Here is a 20,738-nt window from a genome sequence, read left to right on the forward strand (position 1 = left end):
GACAGGAGGAAGGAGAGAATAAGCAAATTTGTTCTAACTGGTTTGGTGTGATGTTTTGAATTGGCAAACCATAGTTACAGCCATCTGTCTGCTTTGAGAAATTTGCTGTCCCAAGGACATTATAAGTGCGGAAAGAATAGTTCTTTAGAAGTTCAAACCATGGTTTGGATTCTAAGCTATAGCTAGTGCAAAGCACGGTCTAGTACAGTGTTTGAATTATATTTTAAAAAAACCTGACCTCTTCCATCATCTTAATACCCTGTACAATTATAAGGTTGCAGTTTGAAGAGCACATAAGCTACTTAAGAATAAGAACAGCAGATGTGAAATTTGAAAGCTTCTGTCACCTTAAAAACCCTGACACCCATTCATCTCCTCTTTTCCCCTTGATTCCAGTTTGGTGCAGAATTTCGAAGGTTCTCCCTGGATCGTTTCAAACCAGGGAAATTTGAAGACTTCTACAAACTGATTCTTCACATCCACCACATATCCAACATGGAGGTGATGATTGGTTATGCCGATATACATGGAGATCTCCTTCCTATTAATAACGACGACAACTTCTTCAAGGCTGTTACAAGTGCAAACCCGCTGCTTAGGATTTTTATACAAAAGCAAGGTAAGATTAAATGATCCCCCATCTGCTGAAAACATAAACTCCTCATTTTTTCTTACTGATTTCTAGATTTTGAAAACCCCTGTGGAGAGTAGACTCCTGTTTGTATTGGCTCCTCGACCTGGATATTTGAGTGGGGTGGGTGAGTTGTTGTTAGGGAAGTAGCAGAAATATTTCGCAACGAGGCACAAAAGACTGCAGTGCATCAGCATATTTTAATAGCATGCACTCAAAATAATTTGCATATTCCTTTCATTAATATGACAAGCAGCAAGCTGTTGTTAGAGATGCTGCTCGTGTATTACTGTTTGCAAATTCCTTCCTTTATATGTAGAAAATGTAAGTTGGCCCTTAAGAAATCTGAAATAATGGCTGAAGATCAAAGAAGGTTGGATGCCCAGCCAACGAGAGTTGTTTTGCTTCTTTCACTGTGCATCAGCTCATGAGAGATGGGGGTGGGAATTCAAGCCTGCCAGTACTCCAACTTCTCCCTGCAGCCATAATATTTGGGAGCAAAATGTATGCTAGGACTCTTTTATTTTTAACAGGTGTCTCTTTTCTACCAGAGGAAAGAACCATATATGGAGGCTCTGTTTCGCCCTCTTCTGCATTAGCAGTCCCTACTAAGCATGGTTTGATTGCCTAATTTATCTGTTCTTAAAATTTATTAAGTAACAGGGCAATCATATATATATATATACAGTGGTGCCCCGCAAGACGAATGCCTCGCAATACAAAAAACTCGCTAGACGAAAGTTTTTTCTGTTCGTGATTTGCCTCGCAAGACGAATTTCCCCTATGGGCTTGCTTCGCAAGACGAAAACGTCTCGCGACTTTTTTTCTTTGACTAAAAACAAAGACATGTTTTGTTTATAAAGTTAATTTATTTTCCCTTAAATTTTTGAACTGCTCTTTACAGTATGTGTGACTTTAAAGAGCAGTTAATAAACTGCTGTTGTACCAAATTTGGCTTTGTTTGGACTTTTTTTGACCATAGGAACGCATTAATTGATTTTCAATGCATTCCTATGGGATTTCGTGCTTCGCAAGACGAAAAATTCGCTAGACGACAAAAATTGCGGAACGAATTAATTTCGTCTTGCGGGGCACCACTGTATATATATTTACTGAGAAATAAAAGGCGCCGAGTTCAATAGGCCATACTCCCAGCGGTGACGTTAACATATGAGAGTGCTGGAGGTGAAATAGTTAAACAGGTTACCCAATCAGAACCCGGGGGGTGGAGTCAGAGGGACTATAAAACCAGCTCTGGGAGGGGCGAAGAGGGGGAGTTTGTTGGGAGTTGGGTGGTTGGTTGGAGTGGGAGTGAATTGGAATAGAGTGTGTGGGTAAGTTGAGTTAGTGATGCGAAATAAGCTGAGTCAGGAACAGTTAAGAGCTAGGAAGACAAGTAAATATCTGAGAGGTGGTTTAGTGAGTGAGAGCAGGTAGCGGGAGTTATAGGTCTGGATAGGCACCCCATGATTGTAATTGACTGAGACTGTTTATGAAACCACACTCTTGTTAAACTGCAATAAATAAACAGAAGTTTATGTTCCGATTTAACCCTGACTGAACTCAGTATTTTACCAGGTAGGGCCTGGGTGGTAGCAGCGAGAAATAAAGTGGTGGCACAGGGATCAATAGACGGTGAAATGTCCGGGGACCTTGTGCGATCGCCATACCAGCCATATAGGATTGCAGCTTAAAGCATGTTAGCAGTTCGAAACAGGATTGCTGAAGCATATTTAAGCTGCTGTGTTCCAAAGCTTGCTTAAGAAGCAAGTGACTTTGAAACAGAGCCAAAGGCAGGCAGCCTTGAAATAACTAATATAGTAAGAAAAATGAAGCAGCACAATGGAGAATAAACTCTTAAAACAGAATAGAGTAGAAATAGCAGGAATAACAAACAAGACAGATCACTCTGGGGAGCTTCTCACAAATGCTCAGATGTTGCGAGACTGGCATTGTGCAGCGTGGGGCCTGACAGGCCTCATAAGGACTGCTGCTGCCCAGCAAGGACTGGGGTGTCTTGGGGGAAGTTTCATTGGAAGTTTTTGCTGTTGCTACTAATGTTAACTTTTTGCATCTTTATTTTTATGTGGAAATTGTTCAGTTTGGTTATATAGTTTTTAATGTGTTTTATTTATTTTTATGACTACTTTGCTATATTTGTAATTATGTAAATCTTTTCATATTGTAAGGCACCTTGAGCATTGTTTTAACTGTGGGAAGGCAGCATACTGTACAAATAAAATGATGATTATGATGATGATGTCAATCTTTACTCATACAGATTGATTTTGATGTAGGGTAGTCAGACTTTTTGCAACTGGAGTGTGCAAAAGTTTGTATTGGTCCAAAACCATCACAGGTTTATTACATGATGATACATGGGGTACTGGATTGGGTACCATTTTCCTGGATTCTGTACCTTAGTCACAAATGACTAATACAGGTGTGTGTCTGTGTTGGCAAATGGGCCCTTAGCTTTGAATTTAGAAGCAAACCTTGAATCAGAAGGAATTATATCTAATTTTCCTGTGCCAGCACCAGTTCAGATTTATCTGTGTTTATGTATCAATTCTCCTTTGTAAATAAAATAATATAAATAAAATAATAAAATAAAATAAGGGGTTGTTACATTTTAGATAGGGGACTGGCAAGTTCAGAACCAGATGACCTGAGATGGAATTGTTACAATGACCCCATTTTTAAAAAAAATGCAGAAAGGGAGTGGTTGGACAAAGTAACTTCATTGCTGTAGAGCCCAGAGTATAAACACTCCTGGGTTTGATAATCATGTTTTGGAAGAGGCGGAATGTTATACTTAAAAATAATCCATTGCCAATATTAAATCTGCTTGGTTGGGGGAAAATAAAATGTATCTTCCTCTGTTCCACTTTCCTATTCCCTTAGAAGCCATTATAATATTACAGCTGCAGTGTTCCAACATTACAGCTTCGAATACAGAACCTATTAAACTTTGGCGTTTGGGAGGTGTGTGTGTGTGTGTGTGTGTGTGTGTGTGTGTGTGTGTGTGTGTGTTGAAGGGCAGGTACTTTGCACAGGCCTGCAATAGGCAGTTTGCTCTTTGTGTCTGGGGCTAGAGGACTCCAGGACTGCACAGCAAGTGGGTGTTTCTCTGCAATGCACATCACCATCTTGTCGTTGTTTTTGGCACTCTGGTTGAACAGGTTGTGGCTAGATTGCCATCTTGGACTAGTATCCCTCTCTCTTAAACATCAAGGGCACAGCTGTTCTGCTCTAGGCTTCTTTCTGCTAAGCATGCTGAGCCATCAGTGCTGCTAATCAAAAGGGAAGCATTTTTAGTTTTGTTTTGTTTTTCCCCCACAGGTGGAGAAGCAACTATAATGTGGCACTTGGGCCTGGGTTTAAATCCCTCTTGAGCTAGTTTGGGTGGCCTTGGACCCATCCTATACCCTTAAGTATAGGGAATGATGTTTTGCCTCACTGTGATAGTAAAGAATGAAATGTAAAAATCAGCCATGAGCCTTGGGAATAAGAGCAGGAGGCGTGCAAATAATACAGGGAATAAGTGAGCCATTCTCCTTTGGCCTCTGCTAAGGGTAGAAAAAACCTGGGTCTCTGTACAGCTTTGCTTTGTTCGCTTCCACCTCGGCAGGCTGTGATGCAGGTCATTCCTCTTTTTCTAGATCATCTCAAGGAGATTTTTCAGTCAGTGCATTGGTGACAATAGGGAGGCTCTGTCAGATCACTGGCTGGTAGGCAGACAAGTGCAAGCTAAGAAGTTTGGTCACTGAAATGCGCAGCATCCATCATCTACTTCCAAGGCCAATGTACAAAAATCGCTCCACTTGTTTCAGATGCTTCTCCTTTCCTTCCTTTTTCCTTCTCTCCTCCATCCACCCTTTGTTGTGTCCGACTCTTCGTGACCCCAGGGATCAGAGCACGCCAGGCACTCCTGTCTTCCACTGCCTCCCACGGTTTGCCAGTGCCAAACTCATGTTGGCCAGCTTTGTTGTTGTTTAGTCGTTTAGTCGTGTCCAACTCTTCGTGACCCCATGGACCAGAGCACGCCAGGCACTTCTGTCCTCCACTGCCTCCCGCAGTTTGATCAAACTCATGCTAGTAGCTTCAAGAACACCATCCAGCCATCTCATTCTCTGTCGTCCCCTTCTCCTTGTGCCCTCCATCTTTCCCAACATCAGGGTCTTTTCCAGGGAGTCCTCTCTTCTCATGAGGTGGCCAAAGTATTGGAGCCTCAGCTTCACGATCTGTCCTTCCAGTGAGCACTCAGGGCTGATTTCCTTCAGAATGGAGAGGTTTGATCTTCTTGCAGTCCATGGGACTCTCAAGAGTCTCCTCCAGCACCATAATTCAAAAGCATCAATTCTTCGGCGATCAGCCTTCTTTATGGTCCAGCTCTCACTTCCATACATCACTACTGGGAAAACCATGGCTTTTACTATACGGACCTTTGTTGGCAGCTAGTTTATCCCAAACACAATCGTCAGTCTTTCAGCGCAATGAGCACTTAAACAGTCATAAATCGAAGCAAATACTAGAATCTCTGCAGAAGCTGCTTAACGTAAGTTTTATACTACATTGGGTGCTGCAAGCTGTTTTCACATCCCCTTTCTTATCCCCTTTATGGATTTCTTGACCTGTCACAGCTTGGAATAGTTCCTAGGTGTATCCTGTCCCAGGTACCGGGCCAGGCCAAGATAACTTTGCTCTTTAGGCAAAGCCACAGCAGATGGCTTCAGGCTACTAATGGTAACTAACGATTACCCGCAAACAAAGAGCAATGTTTTAAGTGCAAACAGATACTTCTTGTGTTCCACCTGTGGTGTTATGGATGAGGGATGTTTTCTGGCAGCATCTTCTGCTGGTACCTTTTTTTAAAAAAAGAGAGAACTGCAGTACCAAACTGAGCAAAGGAAGTATTTCTATGAAAATGTTTTCCCCAGGCCTTTCCATGCTCACTGTAGGATACAAGCTGGGTGTGTACTCTCTGGCTGTTCTCACACTTGTCAGCTCATCAGAGGAGAGCGTGGGGTGAGGAACCCGACATGTTTGTGCTGCTGGGATTGGCAGTGTTGAAAGAATGTTTCCTGTTTCTGTTGTTCAGATCAGTCCGAAAGTGTCCTTAGATGTCCAATGGGAGCCAGTTTTGAATATGGAAGACGTAAAGCCCTTGGTAGTGTGGGGGCTGCATTACTGGCATGCCATACAAAGTAGATATCCACAGTGTGCTGGGAGAATCCAGAAGTACTGTATTGGTCAGGCAACCTGGGTGTGGGTATTTAAATATAGATACACACTCATATACATGCACACACATACAGAGAGAGGATGATTCAGTAATGTGTTCTGGCAACCAGCACACCAGTTTACAGTCGGTTTCATTAGCTTCTCCTAGTTGTCTATTTCAAGCACTGATAATAGTGTACAGGTGCTTTGTTTTTCACAGTAGCCTGGAGGAGAAATCTGGATGACCAATTTTAAGGGAATGCTTGCATAATTGAACACCAAACAGTCAATAAAAGGCAAGCGCTAATTCTGTTGACTTAATTTTCCTCGGCTGAAATAGATATTTCCCAATTGCTTTTCGGAGAAGTGGTTTTAAGGACTAGGCCATCAGCTATATCCTTGTTCTCTAGACAAGACTGTTTGGGATGTTTTGCTCTTGTAACTCTGTAATTTAGTATCAGTTGGATCAAAAACCTTTCCTATAAAGAGAGGTGTCTGCTGCATGAGAAATTTATGGCCTCATAATTGGGATAGCAATGTGGGAAACTTTTCTTCTTCTGAAGGCACATGTCTTTACTTCCTGATCTATGTTAAACTAAAAGAAGGATTGATAAAATAATTGAATGCACAAATCTTGCTTCTTATTCCTTCTAGCTGAGATCCCAAAAGCACATGCCCAGTAGAGAGTTCAGGTACACTTTTCTTAATAGCAGTTGCTTGACAACCTCCCATCTCAAAAAAAACCCAAACAAACACAATTAGGATGGTATTGCAGAGGTCTTCCACAAAGGTCTTCTTTATATTGCATAGGTCAAGAGAAGAAAGTGAGATGTCCCCTTGAACATGTGTGAGACCTTGTTCCTCTTCTTTGATCCTGGCTTCTCTGTGTTATGAAACCTGAGATTTCTATAATGTATAATTTTTCTGGTCACCTTGGTATGCTAATTACAAAGTAAGCTTGGATCTAGACTTGGCGGCTGTTAATAAAACACCTTCCCAGTGCAGGGAGGCAAAATCACTTGTTTGTGAGGTTATCCCCACCCCCTCCAGCTGTGTGCTGTGTAAAAAGGCAATTGAAAAGGAAGCTGTCTGTAGTGAACTGTCATATCATATCATATGGAAGGGTTACCAAGCACCTCTTTGTGTACAGTTCTCACTCCAATGTCTCACACAGGGTTTTCCAAAAAAACAGCTGGAGACCCAAATGCAGGAAACCCTGCTCTAACAACACCTGACCCAGAAATTGTGCCAGTGAAAACTTTTTCTGGCATGGTGGTAAAGTTTTTGGGAAAGCTTTACCTGCTTAATCTTGTGTATTAGTTATAAAAAAGTAAGTGGTGGCAAGCCTAGTTCTAAGCAACCTTACAAGAAGATAATTATAAATCGCACAGCCACTTCTGGGCTGCCCTGTGTGCTCTTTGTTCTGCATGTTTGAATCTGAATTATGTAGTATTCATGGCCGACAAGATTATTCAGCATCATGAGATTTGCCAGAGCTGAACTGACCAAGATGGATGCCTTTTATGGGCAGCACAGTTAACGGTGATAAAAAGAGAAATTGTAAATCCAGACATTGTCCCTTTTAAGATCTGGTAACACAGAATATTGTACATGTTGTTGCTGTTTTTCTCTTTTAGCATATATACTTCGGGCTGTCACCTTAATGAAGGCAATAGTTTAAACAATTGGTAAAGGTAAAGGGACCCCTGACAGTTAAGTCCAGTCGCAAACAACTCTGGGGTTGTGGCGCTCATCTCGCTTTACTGGCCGAGGGAGCCGGAGTACAGCTTCCGGGTCATGTGGCCAGCATGACTAAGCCACTTCTGGCAAACCAGAGCAGCACACGGAAACGCCGTTTACCTTCCCGCCGGAGCGGTACCTATTTATCTACTTGCACTTTTTGGTGTGATTTCGAACTGCTAGGTTGGCAGGAGCTGGGACTGAGTAACGGGAGATCACCCCATCGCAGGGATTCGAACCGCCAACCTTCTGATTGGCAATGTTGAGGTTGGAACTTAACGGGTTAAGTTCTTCCCATGATGCCACACCATTCTGACGTCAATTTTGGAAGCTTGGGAGGAGCTTGGGAAGAGTATGCCAGTCCCACTCGGTACTTTGTGGGGAAAGGATGCAGTTTTGTCATGGCTGCAAATAGTCCTGGAAATTCCTGAGAAATGTTGGAATAAAAGCTGTAAATAGACAAACCTGGACTGTGTGTGTTTGTCTGGAAGCCAAGCTACATGACAGTTTTACACCGCTGTGTAATCTCTGCTACGGCGTGACTGAGAGATCGGAGCAGAGCGTGCGGCAGGAGAAGTGTGCCGGGCAGTAAAGAGCTAATTGAAGATCGTAAATCAATTAGCGGGGGTCGCGCCAGATCAAACAAACTGCACAGGTTATGGATACCCTAAATCACCTATCGTAAAACTGTCACGGAAGAGCTGCCGGGAGCTGAGAAATCTGCGGTGTCTAGCAGAGGAGCACGGGAGCAAGCAAGCAAGCAAGCTGAAAGACGCTGTTGCTGAATGCTGTGGAGCTGTGAGCTGAGAGCAGCAAGGAAACGTTTCTCCACGCCAGAAGAGCTGGTGCTTTTGTAAGTACAGCTTGGGGCCCACTGGGGAGAACAGGAGAAGCATGGCAGATGGCCAGGAGGTGTTTCAAGCTCCGTTTGAACAGCTTGAGGAACTCACCGCCCAAGCGTGGAATACCTGGGCAAGATGGGTGAAAGCGTGGTTTATAGCCACGGAGGTTTGGGACATATCCCAGAGGGAACCAGTGCAGCTGGTGGACAGAGATGCAGGAAAGCTGAAGTCTGTTTCTCTGGAGGAGAAAATGCAGAGGGAGAAAGCTATGAGAGCTGAGGTCTGCATGTTGAGGGCAGATGTGCATGCAAATTTGCAACATCATCTGGATGGCGTTAAATCTGCGTGTGAGGCCTGGAGTGTGCTGAAACGTCTGTGTGAAGGCTCAGCAGGAGGCCTAGGGCAGATGGAAGCTGAAAGCCTAGAGATGGCTGGAGCCCCTGTTCCTGATGATTTAGCCTCAAGGAGTGCTAGTGAGCAAGTCGGGGGGGCGGAAAGTTCCAAAGGCAAGTTTGAAAAGTTTTCCACTGAATCTGCTGGAATGGAGCGGCAGTTCAGGGGGGGCGGATCTGGCAAGGAGTGCTTTTCCGGAAGAAGGAGGGCCAGGCCAGCTGGGAGGAGCCCCAGGCAGTGTTTTTCCACTGGGTTTCGTCGGTGCTACGTGTGTGGATCTCACGGTCATTTCAAAAGAGACTGCCCACAGAGAGCAGCTGCACAGGAAGGCTTCAAGGACACCTTCCATGGAAATCAGTCGGGTTTCCATGGGAACCAGTCTGGAAGGGGAGGTCAGCGTGGGAACGCAAGAGAAGGACGAGGAAAACAACGTCAGGAGACTTATCAAATCACGGCTAGTCTGGCGTTGGCTGAAGACAGCCGTGGGACAAGCCAAGAGCTAAGTTTTGTTATTGACTCTGCAACTAATCGCAATTTGATTCCAGAGACACCTGCTGTCGAGAGGTGGAACTGCACGGCAATTCCTGCCGGGAAAACTGTACTGTTTGCAAATGGACAGAAAAGAAATATGACTAATGCTGTAAATTTGCATTTTTGTATTTTACAGGAAACGTTGGAGTGTTGTACTGTTCCTGGGATGCAACACTGTCTTTTATCTGTGCCTTATTTACTGAAAAAGGGATTTACGGTTTGTTTTCAGGGTGATGTGTGCACAATCTCCAAAGGAGGGAGGATGCTTGCCAAGGTTAAAAAGGGGCAAAATGATCTCTTCATTCTTAAAACGTCTCTGGAGGGTGGTGGGAAGGTTGAGAAAGCACAAGCACTGCGTGCTACAATTCCCAATCATGATTCATGCGTACATGCTTGGCATACACGTACAGCTCATAGTTCTCTTGAAGAACTACAGGTGCTGCCAGAAGTTTCCAATGGTTGTAATATCTCAGAATGTGGACATGCTGTAAGTTGTGAAACTTGCAAACTGGCAAAGGTAAAAGGATGCAGTTATCCAAAGGTTGAAAGGATAACAACAAGGCCTTTTGAACTGATTCACATAGATTTGTGGGGTCCTGTAAAGGAACCAAGTCTGGGAGGGTCAAGGTTTCTACTTGTGATGCAGGAGGATTTTACTCAGAATTCCTGGATACATGGCCTCAAATCCAAGGATGATGCAGCACAGCTGATCAAAGGGTGGATTGAGGGGGTGGAACAAAGGTTTTCCACCAAAGTGCAAGCTGTCACAAGTGACAGAGGAGCTGAGTTTACAGGTTCTGCTTTGCAGAAGTATTTTCACAAGAAAGGGATACGTCACACAGTGACTTCACCCAATCAGGGGGGGGGCGGCAGAGCGGAAGTGTCAGGCTCTGGTTAAAACTGCACAGGTGTTGCTGGAAGACTCTGGGTTACCTCCAAGGTTTTGGCTGGAGGCAATCAAGTATGTAAGCTTCACCTGGAATCGCACCTACAATTCCATGGTAGGGGACACACCGTTTGGGTTGTTGCATGGCAGGAAACCCCAGATTCATTTTTTGCGTATGTTCGGGTCACGTGCGTCTGTGCCGGTACCTGCTGCTTTGCAGGGGCCAGATGGATCCAAGTTCCGAAAAATGATCTTCTGTGGGTATGAGCCAACAGCGAGTGCATGGAGGTTTGCATTTCCATCAGGTGATCAGAGTAAGTTACTGATCAGTAAACACGCTGAGTTCTATGAGCAGGATAAAAAGACACAAGCTGCTGTCAAGCGTGATGTTCTTTCAGAGTGTCTCTCTGATTCAGAACAGGAAGATTATGAGGGGGAGGAAGAAGAAGCTGAGTCTGATGATGACGATCAGGTAACTGACCAAAGTCAGGAACAGGAGGAGGTATCGGTAGTTTCTCCACAAGTTGTAAAAAGGGAGGCCAAAAGCGAGCCCAGTTCCCCTGTGAGTGTAATGGAGAGGATTCGAAAACGTTTTAAGTCAGAGGGGGAATCCCGTGATGCTGAGGACACATTTCCTGGTGGCAGTGAGTCAGAGGTAACATCTGAGTTTATGCCCAGAAGGTCTAGTCGCACAACAAAGGGCATTCCACCTGAAAGATACCAGGCAACATGTGCGTGGGCGAGATTCGCACAGTGTGATTCTGGGAGTGTTGAAAGGGTTCAACAGGTGCCTGGGAAAGATGCTGGGAAGGAGCACAAGGCAAAGGGTAAGGTGTTGAACTCAAAAGGGTCTTGTCAGAAGGTGCAGCAAGGGGGGGGGTGTTGAGGTTGGAACTTAACGGGTTAAGTTCTTCCCATGATGCCACACCATTCTGACGTCAATTTTGGAAGCTTGGGAGGAGCTTGGGAAGAGTATGCCAGTCCCACTCGGTACTTTGTGGGGAAAGGATGCAGTTTTGTCATGGCTGCAAATAGTCCTGGAAATTCCTGAGAAATGTTGGAATAAAAGCTGTAAATAGACAAACCTGGACTGTGTGTGTTTGTCTGGAAGCCAAGCTACATGACAGTTTTACACCGCTGTGTAATCTCTGCTACGGCGTGACTGAGAGATCGGAGCAGAGCGTGCGGCAGGAGAAGTGTGCCGGGCAGTAAAGAGCTAATTGAAGATCGTAAATCAATTAGCGGGGGTCGCGCCAGATCAAACAAATTGCACAGGCAAGCCCTATGCTCTGTGGTTTAGACCACAGCGCCACCCGCATCCCAGTTGAGCCACTCTTAATTGACCACCTCATTGAGCCCAGGAAGCTTCTGCTTAGGGGAGTGTATTTCTTTGAAGGTTATCAGTGTCTTACAGTGGCATAGCTGGGGGGAGCACAGGAGTGGTTGCCCCAGGCGCAGAATTGTTGGGGTGCAAAATCTCGACACTGAGTGCTGCCTCAATACAGCTTTCACTGGGCTCCGTTGGAAACAGCTTCTCCATGCAAACCAGGAAGTGACACCTCCAGACTTTGGAACCTCTTTTCTTATCTCTGTGGCCATGAACTCCTGTGTGACACAGGACACAGATGCCATTAAGCAGTTTAATGTGCATGCATATTCCATTCGTTTCCCTCCCTCCCACCCACCAAGCCCTGCACCGCCCCGGGCACTGGCAAGCCACGCAATGCCACTGTCGTCATCCCCCAGCCACCAGTTTTGAAGGAATAAATCCTTCCATATGTTGAAATATAATGTGCCTCTGTAGTTTGCAAAGTAGCAATGGGAATTATTCAGCCAGCCAGCCTCATGAACAAAAGATCGAAGCTATAATTACTTATACTTAATTCATTGAAGTTGCTCACTCTCAGCTGCTCCTGTGAGATATGGGAACACATTTGATCAGTCTCCCCCCAGCCTAGTTCACGCCACATCCTTGGACTACCAGCTTGAGCCAGCACAACCCCAAACATCTGGCAAAGCACTAGGTTAGGAAAAGTTTTTTGTGTTATGTGCTGCTGCTGCTGCGGGAATTATCTGCAGAAGTAGTCATGCAGTGCCTCTGGTGTTTTCTTTAAAACAAAAACAAAAAACCCCTCCCTGCTAAAATTAGAAACTTAACACAGGAAATGTAGTAAATACTTTTGAATTAACCACCCGCTATCCTTGGAATAAATGGTGCAGACAACATGTGGAGATAGTCTTTTCATCATGATGCTAGCAAATGCTTAATGACTGGAGTGCATGTAGGGTTCCTAGTTGAGGTTTTGCCACTGCTTTCATCTAGACCAGGCCTTGCCTCTTTCAATAGCTGCATATGGAGTAGGATGCAGTCCACACACACCCCCATCCCCAAGTGTCTCTTCTGACATTGCCTTCCAGCATGCAAGCCCCTTCCTGTGCTGCTCAGTAGTGTTTGAAGTCTGAGGCTATGTGGGAGAAGCCCAGGACATGCCTCCTCCTTCTCATGCTGCTGTGGTGAGCAGCATGGTCTCTTCCCAGGTGACATGAGTTTCTGGCATAACCAAGTACTGCTAGAAAGATGCCGGAAAGTCTATAGATGCCAAGAAAAAAAGGGGGGAATGTGGAGGACTATTTTTTAAAAAATACATGTTTCTGTTGGTTTTTCCTTGGCTTTCACATCTGTGAGCAAGTCGTACACCTTCAAAGGTACAACAATCACTATTTCACCTTGTGGTAATGTATTGCATCACTTGCCACTCAGGATTTTCACGTGTTAAATTTTCAAAACAATTCAGAAACTCCCCACCCCACCCCGATAGCTGGACCTCTGAAGGACCAATGTTGCCACAGGGTTGTTTGCAAAAACACTTTCTTTAAAGGGCTTTCTAGGGTCTCACTCCTTTACAATCAAGAGTCTTGGTGGTGGGTTTTTTTCTGTATATTGGCTCTCTGAGATTCTAAGGACACAAACTTCTATCAAAGCCAATGCACAAGTATAAATGGAATGCAACAGTCTTGCTTGGCTTCAGCTGCACTTTCAAATGGCAGTCGTGAACTATTTTTCTGCCTCTGAATGACCAAGATTTATTATTCAGGAATTTCATTTTCCATGCTTAAAATACAGGACATTATTGACTGGAGAAATACAAAAAAGCCACCACACACTTCTTTAAAACCCCAGCGTTGAAAACATTTCTCTCTGTGTATGCCTGTGTTCCCCCCTCCACTTTTCATGCTGATCTGTAAAGCTTTTTTCAAAACTTGCTTTGCAGATTCTTCAGTTCGATAACTAAGCGGAGTGAAACAACAACAGTTGTGTGTTAGAGAAATATGAGATTGCAGACACATGTTAAGAATTTTATAGAATTCCTATAAAATGGAGGGTGGGGAGTTTTCAAAATGCAGAATATGGTGGTGAACTCTCTCTTGCTTCTGAAGCCCTATCTTCTCCCCACACCTTACCCCACCAACATTGCTTTTCTCTCCTTGAACTTAGATTTAAAAGTAATCACTACTAAAGGAAAGGCTGGAGGGGGAAGGGTTTGACATCCCCTACCTAGGGCTGTGCCAAAAACCTTTTGCCTCTCAAAAACCTTCAATGCTGTTTTGTGTGTTGCGAAATGTTTTGCCAAATATTCTTATGGGGGTGAGGAGAAAGATATTAAATTTTCCAATTGTTTTTCCTAGGAAAGCTCTCTTCTGAGAAAGTTTGGCTGACTCAGCATTAAACAAAACGATAAGACTCTTATGAATTCAAATGGATGAAAGGAAGGGAGCAGTAGGCTATCAAAGAAGAAGAAGTAGGGGCCAAGCCCACTGCTTCCTTCAATGATGATAATAAAATAATATTAGAATGTGATTCACAGATGTAACCATAATGCATGGGTGGTGAAAGAGGGGTGGACATTTCACCAAAGATTCTTTAGGGAAGGATTGAAAATCTCCACAAAATTCTTGTTGTTTTATGGGGGATTCTCAATTTAGTCAGAAAAGTCTTTCCTGAGAGATTTGGGCTCAGGCCTACCTTTTATTCATGTTGTGCTTCAAACTCCCTGCCCCCACCCAATAGGAATCTAGCATATTCTGTGTTCTAATAATTGACCATGCCATTGTAATATCTACCATATTTTTCGCTCTATAACACGCACCTGACCATAACACGCACGTAGTTTTTAGAGGAGGAAAATCCGTAGGCATGCCACCCGTAGGCATTCCCTCCATAACACTCACAGACATTTCCCCTTACTTTTTAGGAGGAAAAAAGTGAGTGTTGTGGTGCAAAAAATACGGTAGTTGGCTTTTTAAAAAGATTGTTTCTCCCAGCTCAGGTGATTTTGGCACGTTAGCAGCTGGTTCACAATGTAATTTAGGCATGTGGGATGGGACCTGCTTCTTTTCTCAAAGCAGGCTTCAGTAAGTAGATGAAGAGGCCACAGCCGCCATATTTGGGACTTTCATAGGAGGGTCTACCACTCTGGAATGCTTAGAATCTATTTAGATTTCTAGTGCTTTAGTTAACTGGAAGCTTTTGCAATGCCAGGTGAGCATCATGTGATGGTGGAAATAGGATCCATCCCTTCCCTTGACTTGTATATTTTCTTTGTCATAGAAGAAAATACCTTATTTTAAGAACTGGTACTTTGCTTTGTTTCAAAAGGAGGGAAAATTAACCACTGAACAAATCAAAGGGCTTAAGTTCAGCTCTATTGGGTACGATAAGCCCACAATGTACACACGGATTACATTCCAGAATTGCACCTAAAGCCAAAATCGCATATAGTAAAAACACATTGGGCTCAATAGCAGGTGGGATTGCCCCAAGTTGTTCTTTTCCAGAGCCTTATCCCTTTTAAATTTTTTGCCACGTACATAAAGCTGAGGTCAAAAAAGTTAAATGTGCATAAGTTGTGGGCTTACTGTAGTGGATCCATTTTGCTAAATGCTGATCCATAGTGTTTCCAATCCTCCGCCAACATGGGATGCAAACCCAGAAGAAACTTCTTGGGTTTTCTGGTTCTGGTGCATTTGACTCTCTTAATATCCAGGGTAGGTGAAACTTTGCAGCCATGTGTGTTTGCTTCAGTCATTAGGCAACATGGTGTGCAGTGTGAGTGTGTTTGCACTTTTGTTGGCTAGGGAGCCCATGGTCCTGCAGATGTACTTGGAATCCAAGCTCAAATCTGCTCCAACCAACATGGCCAATGGTTTTGGATGATGGCATTTGCAACATCTGCAGGGGGACAGTTCCTCACCCTAGGCACACCGAAAATCACATGGAGACATCCCCCTCCACTGTTCACTTTGGCAGTGCTTAAGAAAAATGTTTTATCTGGAATATCTTATCAGTCTCTGAGTCTCACACTCTCCACAAAAGGATAGTTATTGCAAGGCTTAAGCCATCATTTCATAATTGGCAGGCTGTTGTTGCTATTAGCCTGCTGACTCAGGCTAGCCACTCTAGCTGAATTATCTCATGGAGGGAACGGGATGTTTGGAAGGGCTGGGTCAGGGATGGAGCAACTTGTTGCATTGTCCTTTTGTTGCTGGTGGCATGGGCTAAACAGGCCCATTGCTGTGATTTTTTTGGTTTTCTCTCAGATTTCTGTGCCGGCCTGCAATCTTCCCACCCCCTCACTGTGAGGGAGAAAGCAACCCTTGCTTTTGGTGTGTTGGCAAAACTGTCCCTTGAATTATGGCCATGGGAATTGCTGAAGGGGGCCTGCAGGAAATAACTAGTGCCTTTTTGCCAATGGGTTATTTTTGGTGGCTTCAATTACAGCTCTCTTTCCTCCTGCCTCCTCTGGCAACCACACGGGTGTCATGTAAATGGATGGCGCTCAGTTGCGACAGCAAAGCCACCAAGGAGCTGAGTCTGGAGAGAAGAGGACACGTTTGCAGCAGTGTGCTTTCCATTCCTCCTCTTCCTCCTCCTATCTTCTTTTCCTCAGCCCCTTGTAAGATCTTGAGTGCTTTCCTCATAATGTAAATATCCTTGGTCAGAGATATTTTGACTTCAGAGTTGTGACGGGAAGTTTTGCTTGGAAGATGCTGCCTGGGGGAGGCGGGAGAGGGGTTAGGCTTTTAAATGCTGCCTCAGAGGGAAACTATGAACATGGTTAGTGCTGAATTTGCATTGTGTTGCACCCTTAATAGTCTCGTATCTTGTACTAACAACGGTAGTTAAAATTACAGCCATTTCAGAGCACCGTGAAGGCGGCAGGGAGAGCCTTTGCATCCTTTTTAACAGCGTGTGCTGTAAGAAACAACCTTCCCCCTTCTTGCCCAATAAGGCTCGGCATTTATATACATGAGTTTTGTGAATGGCAAAGTCAAGCACTGTTTGAGAAGCATCCAGGAGTGACTAATGCTCCTTAATCCAATTTATAACAGATTTTCTCTCTTTGAAAAGCAAGACGCTTTTTTCTGTTTTCATCTCTTCTCGGTAAGGAGAAGACATGGGGAGGTCTGTGACAACTGCTGCTATTTTTCAGATAATTTGTCAGTTTCTTCTAGTGCTCTATTCCTTATATTATTATTCTGTTTTATATATATCCAAGGGGGTGTGCGTTGCCTCCCTCCCACCCTGTTCTATCTGAACAACAACCTTGTGAGGTACAGTAGACTGAGAGACGGTGACTGGGCCAAGGCCATCCAGTGAGCTTCATGGCAGATCAGGGATTTGAACCCTGATCTTCCAACCAAGAGTCCAAGACTCCAACCACCACACTACACTGGGTCATAGCACAGTTTTAGGCTATTGTTTTGCTCAGGTTCTTGTCCTACCGTGAACTCCCCCTTACACAGACATGCCGCAGTCACTGTGTATTATATAAAGATGGCTCCTTTACTCTCTCTTTCTCCCTCACCCACTTTTCCCCTCTGGGGCTTTCCAAATTGGCTTTCTGTCGGATAAGTGCTGTGCACGGAGTCATGGTTTCACACAACTTTCTCTTTTCTCGTTAGGTTCTTGCAGTAAGAAGTTTTATGTTATAATTTTGATGCATATAAATAGAACCACCTAGGTTAAGGAGGCTGAGAACAAAAGCGTCTCATCCTTTTATTTTCATTACATCATCATCCTGTTTCTTGGCATCTAACGGCTCTCATACCTGGGGTAACTAGCCTAAGCTTTTTAACCCAGGTACTTCCCAGGACATGTGAGCTAATTTGGCCATCTGTCAGTTGCATGACTTGGGTACTTTCTACATTTCTCCCTATACTCCCCCCCCCCAGCAGTATCTGAGCAACAATTACACACCTTCGATTTTTAAAATATTTGTTGAGGGCAGCTCACAAAATATAAGATTTTACCTGAGAGGTACACAGGTCTGTCTCACACTGGAGAGAAGCTTTCTCTGTCCATATACCAATCATTTCTCTTTTACATTAGCCCATAATTTAATTTGCTGCCTTGTCACTCTTTTTCCCTATATTGAAAGATCTCTCACTACATCCTTTAGTGTTCTAATACTCTGAATCTGAACCCTTTGTTCTCTTATTCCAGGCCCTTATCTGAGGGATAGAGTAGGATTTGATAATAATTTACTACAGTGCACTGTAGAGCTTCCTATTAAGTTTTGAGCCTAAAGTAGGTGATGATTACAAATGCAGTAGACCTTTTGTGAACGTACTTACCCCTCCACTCTCCATTTCTTTCATGATAATAAGTTACACTGGCAATGTGGACAGCCAGTGTGATGTAGCAGATTGAAGTTAGACTGGGGAGAGAGGCAGGTTCAAATCCCTGTTCAGGAGACACACCGGGACCCCATCTGCACTATACATTTAAAGCAGTATCATACCACTTCAAACAGTCTTGGCTTTTTCAAAAGAGCTCTGTGAACTGTAGTTTTTGTAAAGGTGCTGGTAGCTGTTAGGAAACCCTTGCTCCCCTCACAGAACAGCAGTTCCCAGAATTCCCTGGGAAAGAGGGATTGATTGTTAAATCAGTCTGGGAGCTAGTCAGCCTGCACAAGGACTTCTGCTTGTGCAACAGGGCTTTCGCTCCCTCTCCTTCCCCTACATGCACCCCAGATCTGCTCCAGAGGGTTGTGGGGGAAGCCCAGAGCAGATATTGTCAGGTTGGGGCAGCAGGGGGAGGAGAGGAAGGGGAAGATTTGTTATGTAAGTGCATTGACATGGTTGGATATCACCCTTCATTAATCCAAATTAGATGAGGATGAGAATTTATTTGATACCCCACCCATCTGTCTAGGTTGCCCCAGCTATTCTGGACAGCTTCCAAAACATATAAAAACATAATAAAACATCAAACATCAAAAGCTTCTCAATATAGAGCTGTCTTCTAAAAGTTGTGTAGTTCTTTATCTCCTTGACATCTGATGGGAGGGCGTTCCGCAGGTGGGGTGCCACTGCTGAGAAGGCCCTCTGTCTGGTTCCCTGTAACCTCACTTCTCACAGTGAGGGAGCTGCCAGAAGGCCCTTGGAGCTAGACCTCAGTGTCCGGGCTGAAGAATGGAGGTGGAGATGCTCATCAGCTATACAGAGCTGAGGCCATTTAGGGCTTTAAGGCTCAGGACCAACACTTTGAATTGTGCCCGGAAGCGTACCATGAGCCAGTGTAGATCCTTTAGGACCAGTGTTATACAGTCCCTGCATCTGCCCCCAGTCACCAGTCTAGCTGCCGCAGTCTGGATTAGTTGTAGTTTCCGAGTCATCTTCAAAGGTAGCCACATATAGCTACCAATCCTTAGTTCTGAACTCAACAAATCACTATCCACAACCTGGAAAAATGCCCACTTTGCCTAGAAGTGTGTATTGAAAGAATGGGAAAATCCAGTTTTACTGCTCTGTAGGTATGCTGCTGCTAATGGCACAATTTTCTCTGCTACCTGGCAGATTGGGGAGTGATCCTACCTGGCTGGGAGTTCCCTGTGACACCAGACTCCACACCCTGCCTGCCTCTTCCTCTTGAGCCTATGCTAGCTGCGTCGACATAACTCCCCTTATTTGTGTATAGGCCTTTCTCAAGCAGAAGTCTGTCCAGAGGCCACTGCCAAAATCCAAACATAAAGCTCGGGGGGGGATTTATTTTCCTGCCTGTACTGCATGCAGTGTGTCGGCAGCGTTCATCATACCAAGCTCTGAATTGCTGCGCAGGGAGGGAGGGTAACAAAACAACTGTCGTCAGCAGTCCCTGCACTAGTAAATTACACATTCCATTTCCCTCTTCCCACGCAATCCACACTGGCCTTTCAGAGCACGGCTACATGCACTTGACGCTGTCGGGTGGCTGGAATCTTCTGCCTGAAATCCTTGTGTCTTCTTCTGTAGATTGACAACTGCCATCAGTCAGTGGATCAACTACTGCTCACACCTCGCTTGCAAAACCATGGGCACCCATACACACTCTGCAAACTTAATCTTGCTTCCCATTTTCTTTTGAGTGTGCCTCTCCTAGTGCTTTCTGGCAAGTTGCTATGCGTTTTTACTATAGTTTTATTGGTGAGCCAGCCCTGAAGGGTTTTCTTAAAAAAACCATGGCCCTGCTTATGATGATAAAACACGCCGTCCCTTTCCTCCTGAGCTGCAGTCACTTTTAAACAGCGCTCAAATGCCGTGATGACAATGTGAGTCGTTGTTAAAGTGCCTCTGGCTTTTATAACCGACAGATTGGCAGAGCAGGTTGAAGTTAAATCTTAGGCAACTTGCCTCTTACTCTTCTGGGTAGATAATTTGTAGCTTTGCATTGCCCCTTGTTAAAGGGAGTCCTGTGTAGGCCCCTGGGATAAAAAGTATTGGAGCTGAATGGTGGGAGAGGGATGGGGCATGCCTCTAGCTCTCAACCAGTGTTGGAAATTTGCCAGGCGCCATGTGCATTTTGCACCTGGCTATCGGCCACTTGTGACCATGTGAAGATGCCCACGCACCAGTATGGTGCCTGACATCTCCACCATTGGGAGGTGCATACCTGGGGATCCTTGATGACAACTTGGCATCTTATTTTGGTGACTGTAATCCTGGTTTAAGGAGCCATTTGGTGCCTAATTTATGTATCTGAGTTTCTAGCACTGCTCTTGGCTTAACCTATACCGCAGAGTGAGTGTGAGGATAAAGTAGATCTGTAAAACACTGTAATTTGGCAGAACTCTTGCCTAAAAAGGGGGTGCTTGAATGGGCTTTCAGTGTACTGTTTGTGTGCATGCTTTTTTAAAAAGCTAGAATCTGATGAAGTATTTTGGAGTTCATTGTGTTTGTGATTGCTCTTTTATTTTCTTTTTCTGGCTGGTGCATGCGTTTATATGTGCCGTAGACCACATTTTGATCAGCCACACCTGTATCAGTAGGCCTGACACCTGAGGAGTGTACAGCAGACTTTCTTTTAATTTCCTGGACTGTTTAGCCAGCTTTGAATAAACCTGGAAGCTCTTCTACAAAATGGTGGGTCCCTTGGAACCAGCTCCAGTTAAAAGTTTGCGTTGGAGATGAATCCTTGGAGTTCTGGCTTAAGCAGACATCTCTTTTTTTTGCT

At 44.5% G+C, this 20,738-nt stretch overlaps 1 protein-coding gene across 1 annotated transcript in view; it reads left to right on the forward strand.

Moving 5' to 3' along the window:
- The window catches only part of PARD6G (par-6 family cell polarity regulator gamma), an 86,799-nt gene that overhangs the window by 35,136 nt on the left and 30,925 nt on the right, over positions 1-20,738 (forward strand). The window contains exon 2 of the mRNA XM_082235024.1: positions 397-619. Coding sequence (XP_082091150.1) covers positions 397-619 — 223 coding nt within the window. The remainder of the gene's footprint in view (positions 1-396; positions 620-20,738) is intronic.

This window comes from Podarcis vaucheri, assembly GCF_965113315.1.
Source record: "Podarcis vaucheri genome assembly, chromosome: 8".
Classification (NCBI taxonomy): Eukaryota; Metazoa; Chordata; class Lepidosauria; order Squamata; family Lacertidae; genus Podarcis; species Podarcis vaucheri.